This window comes from Tachyglossus aculeatus, chromosome 4 (genome assembly GCF_015852505.1).
Source record: "Tachyglossus aculeatus isolate mTacAcu1 chromosome 4, mTacAcu1.pri, whole genome shotgun sequence".
Taxonomy (NCBI): domain Eukaryota; kingdom Metazoa; phylum Chordata; class Mammalia; order Monotremata; family Tachyglossidae; genus Tachyglossus; species Tachyglossus aculeatus.
Window position 1 is genome coordinate 46,380,445 of NC_052069.1, and position 19,387 is coordinate 46,399,831.

At 46.4% G+C, this 19,387-nt stretch overlaps 2 protein-coding genes across 4 annotated transcripts in view; one reads left to right on the top strand and one right to left on the bottom strand.

The window, feature by feature from the left end:
- The window catches only part of GLMN (glomulin, FKBP associated protein), an 83,776-nt gene extending 71,526 nt beyond the window's left edge, over window positions 1-12,250 (bottom strand). Inside the window, exons 1-3 of the mRNA XM_038745117.1 lie at window positions 12,176-12,250; window positions 7,493-7,618; window positions 4,314-4,433 (exon numbers count right to left, since the gene is read on the bottom strand). Coding sequence (XP_038601045.1) covers window positions 4,314-4,433; window positions 7,493-7,618; window positions 12,176-12,214 — 285 coding nt within the window. The 5' untranslated portion in view covers window positions 12,215-12,250. The remainder of the gene's footprint in view (window positions 1-4,313; window positions 4,434-7,492; window positions 7,619-12,175) is intronic.
- Window positions 12,251-18,160: 5,910 nt separating this feature from the next.
- RPAP2 (RNA polymerase II associated protein 2) overlaps window positions 18,161-19,387 on the top strand; it is a 173,518-nt gene continuing 172,291 nt past the window's right edge. For all 3 annotated transcript variants that reach the window (XM_038745114.1, XM_038745115.1, XM_038745116.1), the window contains exon 1: window positions 18,161-18,212. In XM_038745114.1, the coding sequence (XP_038601042.1) occupies window positions 18,170-18,212 (43 nt within the window). In that variant the 5' untranslated portion in view covers window positions 18,161-18,169. The remainder of the gene's footprint in view (window positions 18,213-19,387) is intronic.

A 19,387-nucleotide genomic window follows, 5' to 3' on the forward strand; every position in this document is an offset into this window, starting at 1 on the left:
GTGTGCGGCGCACAGTAGGGGTTTCACAATATTCATTCATTCAATCGTATTTATTGAGCACTTACTGTGTGCAGAGCACTGGACTAAGTGCTTGGGAAGTACAAGTTGGCAACAATCAATCAATTGTATTTATGGAGCGCTTACTGTGTGCAGAGCACCGGACTAAGCGCTTGGGAAGTACAAGTTGGCAACCTATAGAGTCAATAAATACAACTGAATGAAGGAATGAATTGGACAACTAAAATCAAGAAGGGCAGAAGAAACCCTTTAAGGCTACAGCAAAACTGAGCCTCTGACAGTTTTGCCTGGCGGCTGAAAACCGCTGCAGATTTCCCAGCCCTGAATCCCGCGATGAAAGGAGGAGACGCTATTTTTGAGCAGAAGCTTTAAAGGGCTGAGCGACAAGGAGCCACAAGCGAAGACAGCACCCGCTCGCTTTAGGCGCCAAGCACGCCTGCACAACAAAGACAGCCTTTCTGGGTGAACGATGCAGCCTGGACTTGGTATTTACAGTCATATTTCACCATCTCAGTGGCACCTCCTTTTAGTGTCCCGGACAACTATATATTATCAAAGACAACGGAGGAAAAGTCGTGTTTTGCCAGCATACCTCTGCCAGTAAATCCAATATTTTCCAAACACTCTCCTCTTTTTCGAGGCCTTCCCAGACTGAGCCCCTTCCTTCCTCTCCCCCTCGCCCCCCTCTCCATCCCCCTCATCTTACCTCCTTCCCTTCCCCACAGCACCTGTATATATGTTTGTACATATTTATTACTCTATTTATTTATTTATTTTACTTATACATATCTATTCTATTTATTTTATTTTGTTAGTATGTTTGGCTTTGTTCTCTGTCTCCCCCTTCTAGACTGTGAGCCTACTGTTGGGTAGGGACTGTCTCTATATGTTGCCAACTTGTACTTCCCAAGCGCTTAATACAGTGCCCTGCACACAGTAAGCGCTCAATAAATACGATTGATTGATTGAGGAAAAGTCGTGTTTTGCCAGCATACCTCTACCAGTAAATCCAATATTTTCAAACACTCTCCTGTTTTTCGATCCTCCTCTTTGTAACGCAAAATACAACTTACGAGTGTCCAAGACAACTATATATTATCAAAGACAACGGAGGAAAAGTCATGTTTTGCCAGCATACCTCTACCAGTAAATCCAATATTTTCCAAACACTCTCCTCTTTTTCGCTCCTCCTCTTTGTAACACAAAATACACCTTACGAGTGTCCAGGACAACTATATATTATCAAAGACAACGGAGGAAAAATCGTGTTTTGCCAACATACCTCTACCAGTAAATCCAATATTTTCAAACACACTCCTCTTTTTCGATCCTCCTCTTTGTAACGCAAAATGCATCTTACGAGTGTCCAGGACAACTATATATTATCAAAGAAAACGGAGGAAAAGTCGTGTTTTGTCAGCATACCTCTACCAGTAAATCCAATACTTTCCAAACACTCTCCTCTTTTTCGATCCTCCTCTTTGTAACGCAAAATGCATCTTACGAGTGTCCCGGACAACTATATATTATCAAAGACAACGGAGGAAACGTCGTGTTTTGCCAGCATGCCTCTACCAGTAAATCCAATATTTTCAAACACTCTCCTCTTTTTCGATCCTCCTCTTTGTAACGCAAAATACAACTTACGAGTGTCCAAGACAACTATATATTATCAAAGACAACGGAGGAAAAGTCATGTTTTGCCAGCATACCTCTACCAGTAAATCCAATATTTTCCAAACGCTCTCCTCTTTTTCGCTCCTCCTCTTTGTAACACAAAATACATCTTACGAGTGTCCAGGACAACTATATATTATCAAAGACAACGGAGGAAAAATCGTGTTTTGCCAACATACCTCTACCAGTAAATCCAATATTTTCCAAACGCGCTCCTCTTTCTCGATCCTCCTCTTTGTAACGCAAAATACATCTTACGAGTGTCCAGGACAACTATATATTATTGAAGACAACGGAGGAAAAGTCCTGTCTTGCCAGCATACCTCTACCAGTAAATCCAATATTTTCAAACACTCTCCTCTTTTTCGCTCCTCCTCTTTGTAACGCAAAATACATCTTACGAGTGTCCAGGACAACTATATATTATCGAAGACAATGGAGGAAAAGTCGTGTTTTGCCAGCACACCTCTACCAGTAAATCCAATATTTTCCAAACACTCTCCTCTTTTTCCCTCCTCCTCTTTGCAACACAAAATGCATCTTACGAGTGTCCAGGACAACTATATATTATCAAAGACAACAGAGGAAAAGTCGTGTTTTGCCAGCATACCTCTACCAGTAAACCCAATATTTTCCAAACACTCTCCTCTTTTTCGCTCCTCCTCTTTGTAACGCAAAATACATCTTACGAGTGTCCAGGACAACTATATATTATCAAAGACAACAGAGGAAAAGTCGTGTTTTGCCAACATACCTCTACCAGTAAATCCAATATTTTCCAAACACTCTCTTCTTTTTCGATCCTCCTCTCTGTAACGCAAAATACATCTTACGAGTGTCCAGGACAACTATATATTATCAAAGACAACGGAGGAAAAGTCGTGTTTTGCCAGCATACCTCTACCAGTAAATCCAATATTTTCCAAACACTCTCCTCTTTTTCGCTCCTCCTCTTTGTAACACAAAATACATCTTACGAGTGTCCAGGACAACTATATATTATCAAAGACAATGGAGTAAAAGTCGTGTTTTGCCAGCCTACCTCTACCAGTAAATCCAATATTTTCAAACACTCTCCTCTTTTTCGATCCTCCTCTTTGTAACGCGAAATACATATTACGAGTGTCCAGGACAACTATATATTATCAAAGACAACGGAGGAAAAGTCGTGTTTTGCCAGCACACCTCTACCAGTAAATCCAATATTTTCCAAACACTCTCTTTTTCGATCTTCCTCTTTGTAACGCAAAATGAATCTTATGAGTGTCCAGGACAACTATATATTATCAAAGAAAACAGAGGAAAAGCCGTGTTTTGCCAGCATACCTCTACCAGTAAATCCAATATTTTCAAACACTCTCCTCTTTTTCGATCCTCCTCTTTGTAACGCAAAATACATCTTACGAGTGTCCAGGACAACTATATATTATCAAGAAAACGGAGGAAAAGTCGTGTTTTGCCAGCATACCTCTATCAGTAAATCCAATATTTTCCAAACGCTCTCCTCTTTTTCGATCCTCCTCTTTGTAACGCAAAATACATCTTACAAGTGTCCAGGACAACTATATATTATCAAAGACAATGGAGGAAAAGTCGTGTTTTGCCAGCCTACCTCTACCAGTAAATCCAATATTTTCAAACACTCTCCTCTTTTTCGATCCTCCTCTTTGTAACGCGAAATACATCTTACGAGTGTCCAGGACAACTATATATTATTAAAGAAAACGGAGGAAAAGTCGTGTCTTGCCAGCATACCTCTACCAGAAAATCCAATATTTTCCAAACAATCTCCTCTTTTTCGCTCCTCCTCTTTGTAACGCAAAATACATCTTACGAGTGTCCAGGACAACCATATATTATCAAAGACAACGGAGGAAAAGTCGTGTTTTGCCAGCATACCTCTACCAGTAAATCCAATATTTTCCAAACACGCTCCTCTTTTCTGATCCTCCTCTTTGTAACGCAAAATACATCTTACGAGTGTCCAGGACAACTATATATTATCAAAGACAACGGAGGAAAAGTCGTGTTTTGCCAGCATACCTCTACCAGTAAACCCAATATTTTCCAAACGCTCTCCTCTTTTTCGCTCCTCCTCTTTGTAACGCAAAATACATCTTACGAATGTCCAGGACAACTATATATTATCAAAGACAATGGAGGAAAAGTCGTGTTTTGCCAGCATACCTCTACCAGTAAATCCAATATTTTCCAAACACTCTCCTCTTTTTCGATCCTCCTCTTTGTAACGCAAAATACATCTTACGAGTGTCCAGGACAACTATATATTATCAAAGACAATGGAGGAAAAGTCGTGTTTTGCCAGCATACCTCTACCAGTAAATCCAATATTTTCAAACACTCTCCTCATTTTCGATCCTCCTCTTTGTAACGCAAAATACATCTTACGAGTGTCCAGGACAACTATATATTATCGAAGACAACGGAGACAAAGTCGTGTTTTGCCAGCATACCTCTACCAGTAAATCCAATATTTTCCAAACGCTCTCCTCTTTTTCGATCCTCCTCTTTGTAACGCAAAATACATCTTACGAGTGTCCAGGACAACTATATATTATCAAAGACAACGGAGGAAAAGTCGTGTTTTGCCAACATACCTCTACCAGTAAATCCAATATTTTCAAACACTCTCCTCTTTTTCGATCCTCCTCTTTGTAACGCAAAACGCATCTGACGACGGGCCCGACGAGATTCCAGCCCATGCATCGGACGATAACCTGTGAATCGAATTTGCAGAGACTTGATAAGATAAAGTGAATCCAAGCGCCTAAACCCGCCTTGATTACTGCATCAGCCTCCTGGCTGACCTCTCTGGCTTCTGCCTCGCCCCACTCCAGTCATTCAGTCATTCATTCATTCATTCATTCAATCGTATTTATTGAGCGCTTACCGTGTGCAGAGCACTGTACTAAGCGCTTGGGAAGTCCAAGTCGGCAACATATAGAGGCGGTTCCTACCCAACAGCGGGCTCACAGTCAAAACATCTATACAGGTGCTGTGGGGAAGGGAAGGAGGTAAGGCGGAGGGGATGGAGAGGGGGATGAGGGGGAGAGGAAGGAGGGGGCTCAGTCTGGGAAGGCCTCCTGGAGGAGGTGAGCTCTCAGTAGGGCCTTGAAGGGAGGAAGAGAGCCAGCTTGGCGGATGTGGGGACACACTTCACTCTGCTGCCCGGATCATTTTCCTACAGAACCGTTCAGGCCCCGTTGCCCTACTCCTCAAGAACGTCCAACGGAAACTCCTCACCGTCGGCTTTAAAGCACTCAACCACGGAGAAGCAGCGGGGCTCGGTGGGAAGAGCCCGGGCTTTGGAGTCGGAGGTCATGGGTTCAAATCCCAGCTCCCGCCAACTGTCAGCTGTGTGACTTCAGGCAAGCCCCTTCATTTCTCTGGGCCTCAGTTCCCTCATCGGGAAAATGGGGATGAAGACTGTGAGCCCCCCATGGGACAACCTGATCACCTTGTAACCTTCCCAGCGCTTAGTACAGTGCTTTGCACATAGTAAGCGCTTAATAAATGCCGTCATTATTATTATCTCGCCCCCTCCTACCTCTTCTTGCTACTCTCCCGCTCCAATCCGGCCCAGACACTCCGCTCCACTCACGCCAACCCATGACTACACCGTGACTCAATTTCAACTCTCACGCCGCCGACCCCTAGCCCACGGCCCGTCTCTGGCCCGGACCGCCCTCCCTCCTCAAACGCGACAGACAATTCTTCTCCCCCGACCTTCAAAGCCTTATTGAAGGCAAATCTCCTCCTTCTCCTCCTTCCCTCACTTATCCCTCTTTTCCTCTTCTTCCACTCCCTTCTGTGTCGCCCTGACTTCTTCTCTTTATTCATCCCCCTTCCCAGTCCCATAGCAAATATACATATCCATAATTTATTGAATTCTATGTCTACCTCCCCTTCTATCAATCGCATTTATTGAGCGCTTACTGTGCGCAGAGCACTGTACTAAGCGCTTGGGAAGCACAAGTTGGCAACATATAGAGACAGTCCCTACCCAACAGTGGGCTCACAGTCTAGAATGGGGAAGCACACTGTGGGAAGGAAATATGTCTATTATATTGTTTTATTGTACTCTCCCAAGTGCTTATACAGTGCTCTGCTCACAGTAAGGGCTTAACCGCCTTCTTACCCCACCTTACCTCCTTCCCTTCCCCACAGCACCTGTATATATGTTTGTACATATTTATTACTCTATTTATTTTACTTGTACATATCTATTCTATTTATTTTATTTTGTTAGTATGTTTGGTTTTGTTCTCTGTCTCCCCCTTTTAGACTGTGAGCCCACTGTTGGATAGGGACTGTCTCTATATGTTGCCGACTTGTACTTCCCAACCGCTTAGTACAGTGCTCTGCACACAGTAGGCGCTCAATAAATACGATTGATTGATTGATTGATTAACAAATACAACCGATTGAAGAAAAATACGTTAGGCTATGTTTCGTTTAGTCCGCTGAATGCACTATTTCTTTACTCATTCAATTGTATTTATTAATAATAATAATAATGATGGCATTTATTAAGCGCTTACTATGGGCATAGCACTGTTCTAAGCGCTGGGGAGGTTACAAGGTGATCAGGTTGTCCCACGGGGGGCTCCCAGTCTTCATCCCCATTTTCCAGATGAGGTAACGGAGGCCCAGAGAAGTGAAGTGACTTGCCCAAAGTCACACAGCTGACAATGGGTGGAGCGGGGATTTGAACCCATGACCTCTGACTCCAAAGCTCGTGCTCTTTCCACTGAGCCTCGCTGCTTCTCCTAGGCTTCTTAGGCGCTTACTGTGTGCTCAGGACTGTACTAAGTGCTTAGCACTGAACTAAGCGTTTGTTCCTAATAATATGCTGCCAACTTGTACTTCCCAAGCCCTTAGTACAGTGATCTGCACACAGTAAGCGCTCAATAAATACGATTGATTGAGTCCATGCTATTTCCACCGAGCCACGCTGCTTCTCCTATATATATATATATATATATATATATATATGTATATGTTATATATATGTATATATGTATGTACGTATTTATTACTCTATTTATTTTACTTGTACATATTTATTCTATTTATTTTATTTGGTTTATATGTTTTGTTTTGTTCTCTGTCTCCTCCTTCTAGACTGTGAGCCCGCTGTTGGGTAGGGACCGGCTCTAGATGTTCATTCATTCATTCATTCAATCATATTTATTGAGCACTTACTGTGTGCAGAGCACTGTACTAAGCACTTGGGAAGTACAAGTTGGCAACATATAGAGACGGTCCTTACCCAACAGTGGGCTCACAGTCTAGAAGGGGGAGACAGAGAACAAAACCAAACATATTAACAGAATAAAATAAATGGAATAAATATGTACAAGTAAAATAAATAGAGTAATAAATCCGTACAAACATATATACATATATAAAGGTGCTGTGGGGAAGGGAAGGGGGTAGGGTGGGGAGGGTGGGGAGGATGGGGAGGAGGGGAAGAGGTTGTCAACTTGTACTTCCCAAGCTCTTAGTACAGTGCTCTGCACACAGTAAGTGCTCAATAAATACGATTGAATGAATAGACTGTGAGCCCGCTGTCGGGTAGGGACCGTCTCTACCTGTTGCCAACTTGGACTTCCCCAGCGCTTAGTCCAGTGCTCTGCACACGGTGTGCGCTCAATAAATGCCATCGAATGAATGAATGAATGTCGGAGCAGCTACTTGTGCAGTGGGATCTGTCATCTTGGAAGTCGTGCTGAAAGTGTCGCGCGACAACGGCACGCCCACACAGTACACTCACCTTGTTCTTTTCGTTTTGAATTACGTCTAATATTTGGGCTACGCGCCCTTCTTCCAAGCACTTCTGGCTGGCCGACTGGAAGAGGCTAAAATCTTCGCCTTTGAAGTCAGGCTCTTCTAGGATTTGCTAGAAAGACATCGTGCACTTTGAGTACGCAAAGCAAATCATCATCATCATCATCATCAATCGTATTTATTGAGCGCTTACTGTGTGCAGAGCACTGTACTAAGCGCTTGGGAAGTAAAAGTTGGCAACATCTAGAGACGGTCCCTACCCAACAGTGGGCTCACAGTCTAAAAGGGGGAGACAGAGAACAAAACCAAACATACTGACAAAATAAAATAGATAAATAAATAAATAAATAAAAAATAAATAAATAAATAAATAAATAAATAAAATAAAACAAATGTCAAAGTGTTCGGTCTAATAATAATAATAATAGTGGCATTTATTAAGCACTTACTATGTGCTAAGCACTGGGGAAGTTACAAGGTGATCAGGTTGTCCCACAGGGGGCTCACAGTCAATCCCCATTTTACAGGTGAGGGAACTGAGGCCCAGAGAAGTGAAGTGACTTGCCCAAAGCCACACAGCTGACAATTGGCGGAGCCGGGATTTGAACCCATGACCACTGACTCCAAAGCCCGGGCTTTTTTCCACCGGGCCACGCTGCTTCTCTATAAATGACAACGCGTTTCCTTTTAGTCTCTCTGGAAAGAAAATTCTCCTTTTGGACCCTAGGTATAAAGCTCAAGCGCTCAGAAAAGAAAAACAAAATTCTCCTTCAATTTCCACTGAGATTACCTAAACACTCTGGAAAGCAATAGTTTCCTCGGGTTACTAAAACTGCCTACACTCAAGTTCTTCTATAGGAAAAATTTGGATAATAATAATAATAATGGCATTTATTAAGCGCTTACTACGTGCAAAGCACCTGTATATATGTTTGTACGTATTTATTACTCTATTTATTTATTTTACTTGTACATATCTATTCTATTTATTTTATTTTGTTAATATGTTTTGTTTTGTTGTCTGTCTCCCCCCTTCTAGACTGTGAGCCCACTGTTGGGTAGGGACCGTCTCTAGATGTTGCCAACTTGGACTTCCCAAGCGCTTAGTCCAGTGCTCTGCACACAGTAAGCGCTCAATAAATACGATTGAATGATTGATTGATTGTTCTAAGCGCTGGGGAGGTTACAAGGTGATCAGGTTGTCCCATGGGGGACTCACGGTCTTAATCCCCATTTTACAGATGAGGTAACTGAGGCCAAGGGAAGTTAAGTGATTTGCCCAAAGTCACACAGATGACAATTGGCAGAGCTGGGAAAACAGAGTTGGTAGAAACGTTGCCTGCCCACTAGACGTTTTCAGTCTAGAGGAGACAGACATTAATATTTACTTTTTTATGGCGTTTATTAAGCACTTACTATGTGCAAAGCACTGTTCTAAGCGCTGGGGAGGTTACAAGGTGATCAGGTTGTCCCATGGGGGGCTCACAGCCTTAATCCCCATTTTACAGATGAGGTAACTGAGGCACAGAGAATAATAATAATAATGGCATTTATTAAGCGCTTACTATGTGCAAAGCACTGTTCTAAGCGCTGGGGAGGTCACAAGGTGATCAGGTTGTCCCACGGGGGGACTCACAGTCTTAATCCCCATTTTACAGATGAGGCCACTGAGGCCAAGGGAAGTTAAGTGACTTGCCCAAGGTCACACAGCTGACAATTGGCAGAGCTGGGAAAACAGAGTTGGTAGAAACGTTCCCTGCCCACTAGAAGTTTTCAGTCTAGAGGTGGAAACAGACATTGATATATTTTTTTTATGGCATTTATTAAGCACTTACTATGTGCAAAGCACTATTCTAAGCGCTGGGGAGGATACAAGGTGATCAGGTTGTCCCACAGGGGGCTCACAGTCTTGATCCCCATTTTACAGATGAGGTAACTGAGGCACAGAGAATAATAATAATAATGGCATTTATTAAGTGCTTACTATGTGCAAAGCACTGTTCTAAGCGCTGGGGAGGTCACAAGGTGATCAGGTTGTCCCACGGGGGGACTCACAGTCTTAATCCCCATTTTACCGATGAGGCCACTGAGGCCAAGGGAAGTTAAGTGACTTGCCCAAGGTCACACAGCTGACAATTGGCAGAGCCGGGAAAACAGAGTTAGTAGAAACGTTCCCTGCCCACTAGATGTTTTCAGTCTAGAGGGGGAGACAGACATTAATATTTATTATTTTATGGCATTTATTAAGCACTTACTATGTGCAAAGCACTGTTCTAAGCGCTGGGGAGGTTACAAGGTGATCAGGTTGTCCCACGGGGGGCTCACAGTCTTCATCCCCATTTTACAGATGAGGCAACTGAGGCACAGCGAATAATAATAATAATGCCATTTATTTAAGCGCTTACTACGTGCAAAGCACTGTTCTAAGCGCTGGGGAGGTCACAAGGTGATCAGGTTGTCCCACGGGGGGGACTCACAGTCTTAATCCCCATTTTACAGATGAGGCCACTGAGGCCAAGGGAAGTTAAGTGACTTGCCCAAGGTCACACAGCTGACAACTGGCGGAGCCGGGAAAACTTCCTACACTCAAGTTCTTCTATAGGAAAAACTTGGATGTCGTGCTCACCTACGAAAATGAGCTTCTACACACTTGGGGACACAACTTCTCTTTCCAACGCACACGTGAACACAACGGTTTCTTCCATCCCTGCGTCACGCCGGATCCCGAAACTTGGCTGTCAAAGAATGCTGCCAATTTGTACTTCCCAAACGCTTAGTACAGTGCTCTGCACACAGTAAGCGCTCAATAAATACGATTGATGATGATGGAAGAATGCTAATTCCCTAGCAGTGTTCTATCCAAAATAGGTAGTAGTATAGTACCTATATAGTCATATAGTACTATAGTAATAGTACTATACTATAGTATAGTATATTAATATACTATACTATAGTAATAGTACTATACTATAGTATAGCATATTAATATACTATAGTAACATATATATAATATAATATAGGTAATATGGGTAGTAATAATAGGTAGTAATAGGTAGAAAAATACGTACACAATCGACACACTGGGGAGCAGCGTTGTGTAGTGGATAGAGCACTGGTCTGGGCGTGAGGAGGACCTGAGTTCTAATCCCGGCTCCGCCCCTTGCCTGCTGTGTGACCTTGGGCAAGTCACTTAGTGCTTAGAACAGTGCTTTGCACATAGTAAGCGCTTAATAAATACCATTATTTTATTATTATTATTACTTAACTTCTCTGAGCCTCAGTTACCTCACCTGTGAAACGGGGATGAAGACTATGAGCGTCACGTGGAACCTGGGCATGGAATGTGTAAAAGCCGGGAGCGTGGCTCAGTGGAAAGAGCCCGGGCTTTGGAGTCAGAGGCCATGGGTTCGAATCCCGGCTCCGCCACTTGTCAGCTGTGTGACTTTGGGCAAGTCACTTCACTTCTCTGGGCCTCAGCTCCCTCATCTGGAAAATGGGGATGAAGACTGTGAGCCCCCCGGGGGACAACCTGATCACCCTGTAACCTCCCCAGCGCTTAGAATAGTGCTTTGCACATAGTAAGCGCTTAATAAATGCCAACATTATTATTATTATTATTACCCCAGCGCTCAGTACAGTGCCTGGCATATAGTAAGAAGCAGCACGGCCTCCTGGCAAGAGCCCGGGCTTGGGAGTCGGAGGTCGTGGGTTCTAATCCCGGCTCCGCCACTTGTCCGCTGTGTGACCTCGGGCAAGCCACTTTACTTCTCTGTGCCTCAGTTCCCTCATCTGTCAAATGGGGATTGAGACTGTGAGCCCCACGTAGGACAACCTGATTACCTTGTAATTCCCCCAGTGCTTGGAACAGTGCTGGGCACCATAGCAAGCGCTTAACAAATACAAATACCATAATTATTATAGTAAGTGCTTAACACATACCATTTATATATATATATATATACACACACATATATATATACACACACACACACACATATATATATACACACGTATATATGTATATATACACATGCACATATAAATGTATATACGCATACACACATATTTACACACACATATAAACGTATAAATGTATATATAATATATATACGTGTATATATTTACACACATATAAACATATAAATAATAATAATAATAATGGCATTTATTAAGCGCTTACTATGTGCAAAGCACTGTTCTAAGCGCTGGGGAGGTTACAAGGTGATCAGGTTGCCCTACAGGAGGCTCACAACCGTAATCCCCATTTTACAGATGAGGTAACTGAGGCACAGAGAAGTTACGTGACTTGCCCAAAGTCACACAGCTGACAGTGGGCGGAGGTGGGATATACATATATACATGCATATATTTACACACATATAAACATACAAATGTATATACATATATATACGTGCATATATTTACACACATATAAACACACAAATGTATATACATATATATACGTGTATATATTTACACACATATAAACATATAAATGCATGTGTGTGTATATATATACATACACACACACACACACACATACACACACACACACATATCCCCTCCTGAAGAGCTCAAAAAAAAAATGCCAAAATTTAAAATGTTCTCCTTTGGTATACAAAGTATTTTCCTCTCCTTCCCAAGCTTTGACAAAAAGAAAAGTACTTACACATCGTTTAATTATGGTGTGAAGATCCTCCACAGCCATGGCTTTGGGATTTTTTTCTGCACACCTGTTGACACGCACTGTCGAAAATATATATATATATATATATGCAGTGTTATAACCAACATTTTATAATTACAAACCTCAAAGAATCTCAAATGCAGTTTACCATCTTGCAATGAAATATGGACTATGCAATGGAGATATATGCATATATATACATATACATGTATATATATATGTACATACATATATATGTATGTATATGTTTGTACATATTTATTACTCTATTTATTTTTTAAATTTACTTGTACATATCTATTTATTTTATTTTGTTAATATGTTTGGTTTTGTTCTCTGTCTCCCCCTTCTAGACTGTGAGCCCGCTGTTGGGTAGGGACCGTCTCTAGATGTTGCCGACTTGTACTTCCCAAGCGCTCAGTACAGTGCTCTGCACACAGTAAGTGCTCAATAAATACAATTGATTGATATCAGGAATGATAGAAAAACAGAATACGAAGAGCAGTGTATTTGAGAAATTCCTCGTGCACCCGGGCCCATTCAGTATTTTAGAGTATAAGTTCCTTGCGGACAGGAAATGTGTCGCTTCTGTTTTGTACTAACATACTTAGTGCAAATGTAAGACTCTAGACTGCAAGCTCCTTGTGGGCAGAAAATATGTCTACCTAAGCTCAGTAGCTTAGGCTCAGTGGAAAGAGCCCGGGCTTTAGAGTCAGAGGTTGTGGGTTCAAATCCTGGCTCCACCAGTTCAGCTGTGTGACTTTGGGCAAGTCACTTCACTTCTCTGAGCCTCAGTTCCCTCATCTGTAACATGGGGATGAAGACTGTGAGCCTGCCGTGGGACAACCTGATCACCTTGTAACCTCCCCAGCGCTCAGAACAGTGCTTTGCACATCGTAAGTGCTTAATAAATGCCATTATTATTATTATTATTATCAGCTGTGTGACTCTGGACAAGTCACTTAACTTCTCTGTGCCTCAGTTACCTCAACTGCAAAATGGGGCTCACGGTCTAGAACAGGGGGTGGGGGCAGCCATTGTCAGCCGTGTGACTGTGGGGAAGTCACTTCAATCAATCAATCAATCAATCAATCGTATTTATTGAGCGCTTACTATGTGCAGAGCACTGTACTAAGCGCTTGGAAAGTACAAATTGGCATCACATAGAGACAGTCCCTACCCAACAGTGGGCTCACAGTCTAAAAGGGGGAGACAGAGAACAGAACCAAACATACCAACAAAATAAAATAAGTAGGATAGAAATGTACAAGTAAAATAAATAAATAAATAAATAAATAAATAGAGTAATAAATATCTACAACCATATATACATATATACAGGTGCTGTGGGGAAGGGAAGGAGGTAAGACGGGGGGATGGAGAGGGGGACGAGGGGGAGAGGAAAGAAGGGGCTCAGTCTGGGAAGGCCTCCTGGAGGAGGTGAGCTCTCAGCAGGGCCTTGAAGGGAGGGAGAGAGCGAGCTTGGCGGATGGGCAGAGGGAGGGCATTCCAGGCCCGGGGGATGACGTGGGCTGGGGGTCGATGGTGGGACAGGCGAGAACGAGGTACGGTGAGGAGGTTAGCAGTGGAGGAGCGGAGGGTGCGGGCTGGGCTGGAGAAGGAGAGAAGGGAGGTGAGGTAGGAGGGGGCGAGGTGATGGACAGCCTTGAAGCCCAGGGTGAGGAGTTTCTGCCTGATGCGCAGATTGATCGGTAGCCACTGGAGATTTTTGAGGAGGGGAGTAACATGCCCAGAGCGTTTCTGGACAAAGATAATCCGGGCAGCAGCATGAAGTATGGATTGAAGTGGAGAGAGACACGAGGATGGGAGATCAGAGAGAAGGCTGATGCAGTAGTCCAGACGGGATAGGATGAGAGCTTGAATGAGCAGGGTAGCGGTTGGGATGGAGAGGAAAGGGCGGATCTTGGCAATGTTGCGGAGCTGAGACCGGCAGGTTTTGGTGACGGCTTGGATGTGAGGGGTGAACGAGAGAGCGGAGTCGAGGATGACACCAAGGTTGCGGGCCTGTGAGACGGGAAGGATGGTAGTGCCGTCAACAGAGATGGGAATGTCAGGGAGAGGGCAGGGTTTGGGAGGGAATACAAGGAGTTCAGTCTTGGACATGTTGAGTTTTAGTTGGCGGGCGGACATCCAGATGGAGATGTCCTGAAGGCAGGAGGAGATGCGAGCCTGGAGAGAGGGGGAGAGTGCAGGGGCAGAGATGGAGATCTGGGTGTCATCAGCGTAGAGATGAGAGTTGAAGCCGTGGATACTGAGGATACTGAGGATACTGAGGATACTTCACTTCTCTGGGCCTCAGTTCCCTCATCTGTCAAATGGGGATGAGGACTGTGAGCGCCCCGCGGGACAACCTGATCACCTTGTAGCCTCCCCAGCGCTTAGAACAGTGCTTTGCACATATAAGTGCTTAACAAATGCCATCATTATTGTTATTATTATTATTATTCTCTGGGCCTCAGTTCCCTCATCCGTAAAATGGGGATGAAGACTGTGAGCCCCCCGTGGGACAACCTGATCACCTTGTAACCTCCCCAGCACTTAGAACAGAGCTTGGCACATAGTAAGCGCTCAATAAATGCCGTTATTATTATTATTTGTGCCTCAGTTCCCTCATCTGTTAAATGGGGATGAAGTCTGTGAGACCCCCGTGGGACAAACTGAGCACCTTGTAAAACCTCCTCAGAGCTTAGAACGGAGCTTGGCACATAGTAAGTGCTTAATAAATGCCATTATCATTATTATTATTATTGTTATTATTATTTGTGCCTCAGTTCCCTCATCTGTGAAATGGGGATGAAGTCTGTGAGCCCCCCATGGGACAACCGGATCCCCTTGTAAATCAATCAATCAATCAATCAATCGTATTTATTGAGCGCTTACTGTGTGCAGAGCACTGTACTAAGCGCTTGTAAAACCTCCTCAGCACTTAGAACAGAGCTTGGCACATAGTAAGCGCTCAATAAATGCCATTTTATTATTATTATTTGTGCCTCAGTTCCCTCATCTGTCAAATGGGGATGAAGACTGTGAGCCCTCCATGGGACAACCTCATCACCTTGTAAATTCCCCAGCGCTTAGAACAGAGCTTGGCACATAGTAAGCGCTTAATAGATGCCATTGTTATTATTATTTGTGCCTCAGTTCCCTCATCTGTCAAATGGGGATGAAGCCTGTGAGCCCCCCGTGGGACAACCTGATCACCTTGTAACCTTCCCCAGCGCTTAGAACAGTGCTTGGCACATAGTAAGCGCTCAATAAATGCCATTATTATTATTATTATTTGTGCCTCAGTTACCTCATCTGTAAAATGGGGACTGTGAGCCCCCCGTGGGACAACCTCATCACCTTGTAACCTCCGCAGCGCTTAGAACGGAGATCGGCACATAGTAAGTGCTTAATAAACGCCATCATTATTATTATTTGTGCCTCAGTTCCCTCATCTGTCAAATGGGGATGAAGCCTGTGAGCCCCCCGTGGGACAACCGGATCCCCTTGTATATCAGTCAATCATATTTATTGAGCGCTTACTGTGTGCAGAGCACTGTACTAAGCGCTTGTAAAACCTCCTCAGCACTTAGAACAGAGCTTGGCACATAGTAAGCGCTCAATAAATGCCATTTTATTATTATTATTTGTGCCTCAGTTCCCTCATCTGTCAAATGGGGATGAAGACTGTGAGCCCTCCGTGGGACAACCTCATCACCTTGTAAATTCCCCTGCGCTTAGAACAGAGCTTGGCACATAGTAAGCGCTTAATAGATGCCATTGTTATTATTATTTGTGCCTCAGTTCCCTCATCTGTCAAATGGGGATGAAGCCTGTGAGCCCCCCGTGGGACAACCTGATCACCTTGTAACCTTCCCCAGCGCTTAGAACAGTGCTTGGCACATAGTAAGCGCTCAATAAATGCCATTAATATTATTATTATTTGTGCCTCAGTTCCCTCATCTGTGAAATGGGGATGAAGCCTGTGAGCCCCCCGTGGGACAACCGGATCCCCTTGTAAATCAATCAATCAATCAATCGTATTTATTGAGCGCTTACTGTGTGCAGAGCACTGTACTAAGCGCTTGTAAAACCTCCTCAGCAATTAGAACAGAGCTTGGCACATAGTAAGCGCTCAATAAATGCCATTTTATTATTATTATTTGTGCCTCAGTTCCCTCATCTGTCAAATGGGGATGAAGACTGTGAGCCCTCCGTGGAACAACCTCATCACCTTGTAAATTCCCCAGCGCTTAGAACAGAGCTTGGCACGTAGTAAGCGCTTAAGAAATGCCATTATTATCGTTATTATTATTATAATAAGCTATCATAATATACTAAGCGTAGTAAGCGCTTACTAAAATGCCGTCATTACTACTATTATTGTGATTGTTTAGGGCGGCCCGTCCCCGTCCCCCCACCCCGCCGCCTCAGGCCCGGCCCCAGCCGGCCCGAACCGGTTTTGTGGGGCCTGTCAGGAGGGCCGGGCCGCCAACTCCCAGCAGCCTCCGGGGCCCCAGCAGCTTCCGGTTCCGGTCCCTCCTGGCGCCCATCCTACCTGCCCGGCTCCTGTCTTCCTCGAGGACCCGCCGGGGGCGGGGGGGGGGGGACGACGCGCACGCGCACCACTACGGGCCCTACCTGAGGGCCCGGCAGGCAGCGGGCGGGGATTGGAGGAGGAGCAGCAGTGGGCGGGGCTTACAGAGGGGCCGCGGGCGGGGATTGGAGGAGGCGGGGTGGGCGGGGCTCAGAGAGGAGCCGCGGGCGGGGATTGGAGGAGTAGTAGTGGGCGGGTTTTAGAGAGGAGCCCTGGGCGGTGATTGGAGGAGGAGAAGCAGTGGGCGGGGCTCAGAGAGGAGCCGCGGGCGGGGATTGGAGGAGGAGCGGTGGGCGGGGCTGAGGAGCGGGCAGCGGTCGGGGATTGGAGGAGGAGAAGTGGGCGGGGCTGAGGAGCGGGCAGTGGGCGGGGATTGGAGGAGGGGCAGCAGTGGGCGGGGCTTGGGGACGACAGGGGTTGGAGGAGGAGCAGTGGGCGGTGATTGGAGGAGGCGGCGTGGGCAGGATTCAGGGAGGAGCCGCGGGCGGGGATTGGAGGAGGAGAAGTGGGCGGGGCTGTAGATCGGGCGGCGGGCGGGGATTGAAGGAGGAGGAGCAGTGGGCGGGGCTTAGGAAGGAGCCGCGGGCGGTGATTGGAGGAGGAAAAGTGGGCGGGGCTTAAAGAGGAGCCGCGGGCGGTGATTGGAGGGGGCGGAGTGGGCGGGGCTCAGAGAGGAGCCGCGGGCGGGGATTGGAGGAGGCGGGGTGGGCGGGGCTCTGAGAGATGCCGCGGGCGGGGATTGGAGGAGGAGAAGCGGGCGGGGTTTAGAGAGGAGCCGCTGGCGGGGACTTGAGCAGGTGGAGTGGGCGGGTTTTAGAGAGGAGCCGTGGGCGGGGATTGGAGGAGGAGAAGCAGTGGGCGGGGCTCAGAGAGGAGCCGCGGGCGGGGATTGGAGGAGGGGTAGCAGTGGGCGAGGCTTGGGGACGACAGGGGATTGGAGGAGGAGCAGTAGGCGGGGCTGTGGAGCGGGCAGCGGGCGGGGATTGGAGGAGGCGGGGTAGGAGGGGCGCAGAGAGGAGTCGTGGGCGGGGATTGGAGGAGGAGCAATGGGCGGGGCTTAGGGAGGAGCCGCGGGCGGGGACTGGAGGTGGCGGAGTGGGCGGGACTTAGAGAGGAGCCGTGGGCGGTGATTGGAGGAGGAGAAGCGGTGGGCGGGGCTCAGAGAGGAGCCGCGGGCGGGGATTGGAGGAGGAGCGGTGGGCGGGGTTTATAGAGGAGCCGTAGGCGGTGATTGGAGGAGGAGAAGCAGCGGCGGGGCTCAGAGAGGAGCCGCGGGCGGGGATTGGAGGAGGCGGGGGTGGGCGGGGCTCGGGGGCGGTCGGTGATTGGAGGAGGCGGGGTGGGCGGGGCTTGCGCCCGGCGGGTCGGCGGCGATGGCGGAGCGGAGCGGACGCGGGGCCCGGCGCTCCGCCGCAGGTGGGTCCTGGCGCCCCCTAGCGGCTCCCCACACGGGGACAGCCTACTAACCGCCTCCTCCTCCGCGCAGCCAGCTCGGGGCGGGGGATTGCAGCTGCAATAATCAGCATAATGAGGATGATGATGAGGGGATTTATTAAGCGCCTCCATGCGGCCTGCTCGGGGGGATTGGAGCTGTAAGAATCATCCTAATGATGATGATGAGGGGATTTATTGAGCGCCTCCCGGCCTCCTCCATGCAGACTGCTCAAGGGGGGGGGGGGCTGCAAGTAATAATAATAATGCCATCTGTTAAGCGCTTACTATGTGCAAAGCACTGTACTAAGCGCTGGGGAGGCTATAAGGTGATCAGGTGGTCCCACGGGGGGCTCACAGTCTTCATCCCCATTTTACAGATGGGGGAGCTGAGGCCCCGTGAAGTGACTTGCCCAGAGTCACACAGCTGACAATTGGGGGAGTCGGGATTTGAACCCATGACCTCTGACTCCAAAGCCCGGGCTCTTTTCCACCGAGCCACGCTGCTTCTCTTAATGCAAGTGTAATAATAATAGTAATAATAATAATGATGATAATGATAATAATGATAATAATAATGATTGTATTCATTAAGCGCCTCCATGCAGTCAGCTCTGGGGGGGTGGGGATTGCAGCTGTAATAATCATCATCATAACCATAATGCTGGTATTTATTAAGCGCCTCCCCCACGCCTCCACGCAACCAGCTCTGGGGGGGATTGCAGGCCTCAGCAGCAGCAGCGCTTAGAACAGTGCTCTGCACATAGTAAGCGCTTAATAAATGCTATTGTTAATATAATAGCAGTAATGGTATTTATTAAACACCTCCCGGCCGCCTCCATGCAGCCTGCCCTGGGGGGCGGGGGGGATTGCAGGCCTCATCATCAGCAGCAGCAGCAGCGCTTAGAACAGTGCCTTGCACATAGTAAGCGCTTAATAAATGCCACTATTATTATAATAACAGTAATGGTATTTATTAAGCGCCTCCCGGCCGCCTCCACGCAACCACCTCTGGGGGGGATTGCAGGCCTCAGCAGCAGCAGCAGCGCTTAGAACAGTGCTTTGCACATAGTAAGCGCTTAACAAATGCCCTTGTTATTATAATAGCAGTAATGGTATTTATTAAGCGCCTCCCCCACGCCTCCATGCAACGGGCTCTG